This window comes from Erithacus rubecula (genome assembly GCF_903797595.1).
Source record: "Erithacus rubecula genome assembly, chromosome: 3".
NCBI classification, from domain to species: Eukaryota; Metazoa; Chordata; class Aves; order Passeriformes; family Muscicapidae; genus Erithacus; species Erithacus rubecula.
Genome location: NC_136689.1, coordinates 145,019,964 through 145,029,491, shown reverse-complemented (window position 1 = coordinate 145,029,491; position 9,528 = coordinate 145,019,964). Strand labels below are relative to the sequence as shown.

Below are 9,528 nucleotides of genomic sequence, written 5' to 3'. Positions count from 1 at the left end.
AATCCAGGAGCTGGGCATTATGCTGGACATTCAGTGATGAATGGTGAATTACAGCAGCATCTCTCCCTCTAACCATGCCCTTTCCTTCTACTGCTGTCTGTCATGAAAATGAAAACACTGAAGGAATACATAGAGATTTTTCCTATCCTTAGTTTAATGAGAAAAATCACAAATCTTGTTACAAGTGCTTTCTTCCTTTTTTTCTCTTTTTCTGCAGTTATGTGCCATCTCTAAACCCAGACAGTAATTTGTTTGAAGAAATGACAATCTCTGATAAAAGGCCCCTATTCTAACTTCAGAGTTACTAAGTAAACAATCTAGAAAAAGGAATTTATATAGCAATATACCAACATAAAATGCAGCCAAAACCACCAGGATAAACAATTATTGATAGGAAATGTAATGACATTGCCAAGTTCAGCTCTATTTTATTTTATTTACTTATAGGGTCATGAATTCAACACAAGCATTCATGCTACTTAAAGAGGAGATATTTTGGAATGTTTCAAATCAAAGGAGGAACATCTTCATTATTTTCAAAATCAACACAGCTCTTCTTAACCTCTGTAACCTTCTGTGGTTGGAGCTTTTTAGGTCCCCATCCAGTTCGTTCCTTTTCTTGGATTATCTTTGTCACATCAGGGAATGAATATTTACTAGGATCCACTTCTAACTTCTCAACTTGTCCACTCCTGAGACAAGAGGGAAAGAAATGGAAAAAACTTAATTTCACTGTCAAATATAACAGAACCATCTGAATTTACTGTGTGATTCTATGGTTCTATTTTGGGTGCCTGCTTATAAACACATTGACTTTGGTATGAGGGTTGTTACTGAGTCCAATTAAACCAGGGTTAAGAGTTCTTGTAACTTGAGAATTGATTGCTAAATAAAAACTCTAAGTGTAAACATGTGAAAGTAATACAAAATCTCTACAATTTTGTACAGAAGAATCCTTAATCTCCAGACTTCAAAAGTTAATTTTAGATAGCTGTAATTCCCTTTATATCAGAACATGGTGACTATTGGTAACACAGTACAAATGGTTGGCTATTGATGTAAGGTAATTTTTTAAAATTCAATTGTTTTTTAATTTTTTTTTTCTGTTTCTTTTTACACAGTTCCTTTCTATTAATTTCTAGGTCCATGTCTGGAAAATAGAAATAATTTCATTTATAGAGAAAATACAATTGTAGGAACTTGTCTGCCTTGATCAGCTAATTTTTATAGTTTGACAACATTAATCTGCACCATTTTTTTATTATGAAAAGAAATTATAGGAAAAGTCAGATTTTTAATAAAGTTTTAAGATTCTATTGCTATTAAGAATACTCTTTCAGATGGCACTTAGAAATGTGTACTGGCCACTCATTGAGGCAATCTATCCATGTCACATGATGATCAAAGATTTGAAACATACTCTTTGTCTTGCAGCATTTAATCTCATTGTTCTTTTCTCATAGAGGAGCTTAATGATTCAATGGAAAAAATCTAACCTTTCATACAACTAGTAACTATTTACATGAAAAAATGGCAAAACAGAAATGTAATTGTAAAATTATGTTTAATTTCTTCCAGTTGTACATGATTTGTACATCTTCATGTTTTATATTGAGTCACAGTTCTCAGCTCAGCATTAGAAAAGTCAGTGCTTCAGCCCTCAGAGATGTGAGAAAACTGTGTTTACCCAGGAGATCAGAAAGGCTCCTTAGAAATAGAACAAACAAGGGGGAGGCAAAGTCACAGCATGACAGAATGCATTTTATGGATGACAACACAGGAAATTAAAATTTGTATTAAAAATACGATAAAAGAGTTTAAACTGAAAACACACCATCTTTAGTCGTTAGAAAAGAGAGTGTTTTGCAAGGCAGCTTCCAGATTCTGCCAATGCTGCTCCATCAAGGCTCTGGGAGATGTGAGCAGGCAGCACCTGAGTGCAGGGTCTCTGTCCCACTGAAGAGATGCAGAGGGGCTCCTGGCAGGTTCCTCCTGTGCCACCTCTTTCAGCTCTATGCCACTAGATTTTTCTTGTACTAAAAGAATCATTTGATCATTTTTTTTCTGAACAGAAAACAGTAAACAGCCAGAGAAGCTGCCTGCTTTAATAATCTGCATAAATCTTTTCCAAATAGTGGCATAAGCAAAAATTACTCAGAGTGGAATTTTATGGGTAATGAAAACAAATATAAGAAGTCTTATTTCTTTACCCTGAACATTCTTCAGTTTATAAAGCTAGATTATTTTCTGATATTGCACTGCACAATTTAATGAAACAAAACAATGTTCAGTTTGTGGCAACATTCTGAAAAATGTTCATCCCCCAAAAATAAAGGGCATTTTTTCCTCCTGTGTAATTTATGAAATGTGCTGTGACCTGTAATCACTTTATCAATAGCTGCTGGTGAGATCACAAAGACAACAGTCCCTTAAACTAACCATTTACCACTAATCTGAGGAGCCTCAGAAAAAACTAAAAAAGCATAAACATGAGAAAAAATTAGGCTCAGCTAGTGCCTCCATCACATGATAGAAAGTAATTTCCTTAATTTGAAGTATTTCAATTAGCAGTGGTATCTCACATTTGTTGAATAGCTCCAAAATTGTACAAATTATCATTCATGAAGACACAATAATGGAGATTGAATATCTTATTGCTTAGTAGCAGAATAAACTTCAGAACTCCAGAAATGAATTTACAGTGAGTATCATAAGTAACAAATCACATCAACAAGTATGAAAAGGTTATGGCATCAGCCATTCTCAAAATTGCAACAACACACATAATCTCAGAGAGTGTCAGCAACAGGCAACAGGTAAGCCTGAGAGTCAAGCACAGGTGAATTTTTCCAGAAAGGAAGTGGATTTTCATGTATTTACATGGACATGATCAAACATTCTGTACTTGTTTAGTAAAGCTCCACAGAGGTGTCCAAGCTACCATGATACAACAACTGGCTGGCAGCAAGACTCAGGTTGAAATCAGAGCAGCTGCAACACAAATCTACTGCTCTCATCACACAATCTATGCAAAAAAGGGTGGGAATTGATGAGGTTAAGGGGAACCACCTGAATATTTTTTTAAGAAAGAATTAGGGTTTTTTCCATGTAATTCCACCTGGCAGAATGAAACTCATCTTGTTGGCTGAAGCTCTTCCATGAGCAAAAACAGCTGTTATGGAAACAAAAATATTCCTTGAAGAATCAGCTAGAGAATATATATGAAAATCACAGTGTTTGCAAACCATTTCAAGTTCAGGTCTAAAAAATAGATAAAGTTCACAGTTTTTGGCACTTCCTGCTGCTGAGTGTTCTCTACCTAAAAAATTATGGTCAAACACTAGAGTACCACACAAAAATAAACTAAATCCTTTATTTCTTCCTGACATTTTTTCCCCTTTGAAAGGCTATTTCTACCTCCACACAGTTTGGCTAGGCTTTTAAAGAATAAAATTAGAAGACTCCACAATAAAGAAAGTTTTACATAACTGAAGCAGCCTGCTGAACAACCTGGTGTGTGACTCACAGCCTATCTGATAATTAGGTATTTCTTGATAATTTACACTTTAATTTACTCAGTCTTAAGTCCCCATACTTGATATTTAAATTTGATTTGATAGTTACACTTCCCTGTGTCAACTTCTGAATTTCAATAAAATTTAGATTGCTAGAGATTTCTCATGTCTTTGATTCAGAATATATGGTTATTGACATGTCATTGAAAGTTTCCTTTCTGGTATGAGAGTATCTAAAGATATTTAGGAGTCACAACCAACCACTTTTTCAGGCCCTTTGTCAAATCTTTTAAAATTGTGAATTAAACAGGACAAAAAAATCATTATCACCCTAAACAAAGTACTAATACATCCTTTTCTTGAATAAGAAAATAGTGATTCCAGTATATGGAATGAGTATATCTTATTTGAGAGCTTAGAGAAAGACAAATCTTTATTTAGGTATGTTAAAAACTGATAGTGAATGTGGGATACTTGTCATACTCTGGTCTCAATTTTTGAAAATACAAGCTTAGAAAAAATCTACTAGATAATCTAAATAAATAATTATGTTTTTTTTAAAAGTACCTATAAAATTAATTCCTCTTTCATTATGTAAGATACCTTTTAAATCTCTGTATCTGTGTGTAATCTGAAATGAAGCTGTAACTGCAGTCTTCAGAATCAGTGGGAAGACATGAATACTGGCAGAATCAAATGCATTTCTCAGGGACAAAACAACAGTGAGGAATAACTAACAAATTAGTGGTAAATATTCTGATAAATAAAAGGCTGATGATACCTAGGCCATTCTGTTCTAAAAGACAAATATATTTCACAAATTTATCAGACTGAGAATGTATATATTACCAGTGTCCATGTTTCTAAAAGCTGGACAGAAAATCATAGCCACTGTGACATTTTCAACTTCACTGTTCCATCCCTTTCCTTCTTTTGAATAATCACTTCAAGATACCAAATTTTAAACTGACCTTGTCTGCAAGCAAGAAATATGCTCCAATACCTGCAATATGCAAAGTGACACTGAATTTCTGTATGTGGCTATAATATCATCTTTTTTTCTCTCTTTTCACTGTCAAATTTTTCAGCCAAACTTGAAGCCTTTAAACACTTGGGAAACATATACTGAAAACACACTTTATTCTAATGAAGCTTTTCTCACAGTTATGGAATGTTAGAAAGCAACTTTAAAGTCCATCACTGCCCTCAGACTTTTGTCCTTGTCCCATATGTACAACAAAAGATAACTTTGGACTGCAGTGATCAGGAACTAACTGAAGTGTTCTCTTGAGAATGCTTTCTCCAGAAGGGCACCTTTTGAAAACTTCTCACCTTTATTACAGTTAAGGAATATTAGATGCCAGTGTGCAAATTAATTTTCAAATCACTTCTGAGGCACCCTACCCTTTTGTTCTCCTCATTAGTCAAATGATGGAGATGTACACCCTCTACTTTGATTAGTTCCAGGCCTCTATAAGAATGCAAATTACTCCATAATTTGAGATTAATTCGAGTAAAAAACATTTTTAACACGTTGCTTAGTCGTATCTGACTGCATTTTCTGGTTAAGAAGCCAACTGAATTCCAGTTCCTATGATTCCTCCTTTCCCATACAATATCACTTGCATTCTGAAAATTCTCAGTGTCTTCATGACAACTAGCAAACTTCATTGCCAGAAAATATTAATTCTGCGAACTATTCAGCTCTCAAGATTTGTGATCTAATCCCAGGTATTTATGAAAGGCATTACATCTCAAGAGAACTGATAACTGACTTGTCATTTGTGATCTTTGCACAAATTTATTTTTCAGATGCTTTTGGCTTTCTTCACATTAAAATCTTTGTGCTTGGTTTAAACATCTAGGTTCTGAAAGAACACATAAATCCTCCTGCAGTTCTTTCAGATCAGTTTGTCTGCAATCCATTCAGTTTCTGACCTCATCTTACCTCCCCTTCCCAGACCTGAGGAAATGACTCATTTTGTTCTATGGTATTTCTCTTCACAGCACAGAGTTCTCTCCCTTCCAACTCATCACATCCCTCTGCGTAAGCTGTAGAAATCTAAGACTAGAAGAGATTTTCAGACATTCAGTCTGTGGAAAGGCAGGATTCTAACACTTCACCAGCACTAATTCAAGAATTCAAATTACAACTTCTCACTCCCCAAGAAAGATTCTTACTCTCACATCTACAGTTTTTTCCCAGAAATTTGTTCTTTGCCTCTTCTTCACCAAAATGAACCAAGCTAAATCAGGGTCATCCAGTAAAATAGATCTTTGCAGTATGTTTCATCTTCAGCAACACTTACATCTCAAGTGAGATAGCCATAGAATTTTTGAAATAATCCATCTTTTATTCTTTATTTGCTAATAAGCAAAGAAAAGCTCAATGAAACCCAAAGACTTCTCCAAGACAATTAAAGTAATGCTTGTTTATCATTGAAACTGCAAACCATAAAAGAAGTTCCATTAATGAGACTTATCATGACATGTTTGCCAGAAAAAGATTGGAATTAAGATCCAATATAGTGGTTAAAAACTTTCCAGTTTTCTCAGTCTCAAGTTTAATATAACAGGTAATTTTATATATTTTATGTCTCTCACAATTAGTGACATTTGGCTGGAAATTGATAACTTGTACAAAGGCATTATTAGGTTTACCAGGAGACAGAGGTAGAAAATCTAGGAGCATTTTTTTTTTCTCCTTAACAATCTCCTTAAGATGAAAAAAACCTAAACTAAACAAAACTGAAAAAAAACCAAAAACTTGTCAAAAGCCAAACATTATTCACTGCCATTAAGAACTGATTCCAGTAGAATGTAAGTCAGATTTCCAACCTAATGTATCACATGGTACTCTCTAGAACATGGGCTGGTTTGTCACCCAGTGCACTCCTGCTAAGAGGAGAAAAGATACTTAGGGCAGTCAGATTGCAATGCCTGAACTACAGAGATAGAAATCATCTCTACCTTACATCCCTTACATCAATCTAAAAAGTGTGTATAGATTAGAACTTGCTGATTAGTTTTCAATTCTGCAGAAATTGGCATCCCTTTACCTCTTAAAATTAAACCATTCACTGGCTACATTTCTCAACCTCTCTGTATATAAAGATCTACAGAAATAAAATAAAATTATAAAAACAAAACAAAAGCAAAAGAATAAAACTCAAAAACTGGAAGAAAAAAAAGTTGTATTCCCATGAATATTTCACTACTGGAGGAATTCAAATGTGTGTATATTTACATTTTGAGTTTTATTTAATTTCTTTCTTCTCCAACATGCTGAAGGAAGAATATCTAAAGGTGAAGGCATGAGACAAGGATTATTGACTTTATGTAACTGTTACTCTTAAGATTTCCAGTACAACTTCAGAAAAGTCAGTTTCTATCTACCTCTGAATTTCCTCTATGCAGCTGTGGAGAACTCAGCTTTAGTATCTTACAGCTGAATCATGAGGCCAATTCCACTAAGGAATGGCACACTCAACTACTACATTAATAGAGGCTTTGTAAATATAATAGATCAGTCTGTCAAATTCCTTCCACAGAAACTTGACTCTTTGAAGGCTCCAAGTACAGTTTCTTATATAGTCACAGAAGAAATCTCTCATACATGGCAGAAGTAATGACAGTATCTTCATGTAACAAGAGTTTAAGAGATTTAAAGCTCTGCATTACAGTTTGGCAGATTATATGTCTGACAGCATTTAGCTAAGACATCTGTAGCTGTCAAGTATAATCACTGTAATGAATGTTCTTCTGTAATCTAAGAGACAACTATTCAGCAAATTTTTAACATCTGGCTAGTCAGCGACTTTTCAGCTAAAGAGGTCAAAGCATACTATTTTTAGAAAGGACTATAATTCAAAGACTCTTTTCCTACTTCTGCTTTTGTGGCATATATTCCTGTAAAATTTTAGCTCTCAAAATCTGCAGGAAGCATATTCATAATTATTTAAAAGTGCATAGAAATCAAACACAAATTCTTGGAGCTTCAGTATGCCATGAAATACCTTTAGTTCATTTGCTGGCAGGAAAGGGCAGTATTTCACATTATTACTTCCATTATTATTTAAATTTTTACTATGCAGCCAAAACTAAAGGCAAACAAAGGGTTCTAAGGAAATATATTTTCCTAATCCACAAGCTGTTTTTTCAACTTATTTCTTGTAATGAATTTAAAGATTTAGCTACACTTCTGTGGAAAAGCACCATACCTTTTGCAAAGAGTCACAGAACAGATTCACAGAATGGTTTGGGTTGGAAGGGAAATTTACAGATCATCCAGTCCAACCCCTCTGCAATGAGCAAGGCACATCCTCAACTAAATCAGGTTGCTCTGAGTCCCATTCAACATGACCTTGAATGTTTATAGGGATAGGGCATCCCTAACCTCTCTGGGCAACAGGTGCCAGTGTTTCACCACCTTCATAACACAGTAATTTTTCTTATATATTTCCTCTCTTTTACTTTAAAACAGTTATGCCTTGAAATCTGTCCCCATCTTTTTACAAGATTTGCGAGGCTGCTAGAAGGTCTCCCTGAAGCCTTATCTTTTCCAGACTGAAGAACCCAGACTCTCTCTGCCTTTCCTCATAGGACAGGTGTTTCTATCAGCCCTCTGATAATTCCTGTGGCCTTTCTCTGGACTGGCTCCAGCAGAATCATGTCTTTCCTGTACCAAGGATCCCAGAGCTGGATGCAGAACTCCAGGTGGGGTCTTGTTAGAGCAGAACAGAGAGGGAGAATCCCCTCCTCAATCTGCTGTCCATGCTGTTTTTGATGCCACCCAGGACATGGCTGGCTTTCTGGCCTGCAAGTGCACACTGCCTGCTTCCCTCAGCCTTTATTTATACCACCTTTCACTTGACCTTGTTCAACCTGATGACATTCACATGAACCCACTTCTCAATCTTGTCCACATCCCTTTGGATGACCTCCCACCTTCTGGCATGGGAACTGCACCACCCAGCCTGGAGTCACCCATGAACTTGCTGGGAGTGTGCTTAATGTACTGGGGAAAATAGTATGAAAATGTACTGGTCCCAGTATGGGCCCCTGAGGGACATCACTTGTCAGTGATCTTTATCCAGAGACTGAGTCATTGTCTATCCCCCTGTGAACACAATCATCCTACCAATTCCTAAACCACTGAACAGTCCATCCATCAAGTCAGTATCTTACCAAGTCATAGAGAAGGGTGTTGTGGGAGACCATGAACGAGGCCTTACAGAAGACAGATGACAGCTGCAGCTGTTCTCTTGTTCACTGGTACAGGCATTTGATCACAGAAGGTCACTTGTTTGGCCTTGCCCTTGGTGGAGCTGTGCTGGCTGTCCTGAACCACCCCTCTGTCCTCCATGTGCCTCAACACAGCTTCTAGGAGGATCTGTTCCATGATTTTCAGGTAGAGTAGAAACCCCAAAGGTGAGCATGATGGATCACAAGTTCCCAGCATCCTTCTTCCTACTCTTTTTTAAATGGGTGCAATATTTCCATTTCACCTGATTTCCATGAATTTGCAGGTATAATGGAGAGTAAGTATCCTCCATTTGACCTAGACTTTCTAAAAATATTTGAAATTCTTGGTAATCAGAGTAATGCACTGTTCTAATGACTGCTACTTAAGGAAAGGGCTCACTTGGGGCTCACTAGTAACCTCAACAAATTCTTGCAGCTGCCCTATCATCTTATCATAAGGCAGATCATCAAGAAAATAAGTTAATGATTTTTATTAAGAAATTACAAGTAGAATTAATTACAACTGACTCCTGCAGAACCATTTTGCTTATGTCCTACATATTGAGACCAAGAACAGCCACAATCCAAAATGCCATTTTTGACTAACTATTTAGTCTTTGTAACAAGATTCAACACAATGAAATCACTTTTTAATGAACAGTACCAAATAGGTTATTAATCTACAGCTTTCAGACATACTTTTACTCTAGACTAATCAATATTTTCATATTTTCAACAATAACATAAAAGAACACATATTGTGGCATGT

The 9,528-nt window shown here is 35.8% G+C and overlaps 1 protein-coding gene across 2 annotated transcripts in view; it reads right to left on the bottom strand.

Annotated features, from left to right (window-relative positions):
* Nucleotides 1-407: 407 nt before the first annotated feature.
* The window catches only part of DNAAF11 (dynein axonemal assembly factor 11), a 33,571-nt gene continuing 24,450 nt past the window's right edge, over nucleotides 408-9,528 (bottom strand). For both annotated transcript variants that reach the window (XM_079300691.1, XM_079300690.1), the window contains exon 12: nucleotides 408-692. In XM_079300691.1, the coding sequence (XP_079156817.1) occupies nucleotides 506-692 (187 nt within the window). In that variant the 3' untranslated portion in view covers nucleotides 408-505. The remainder of the gene's footprint in view (nucleotides 693-9,528) is intronic.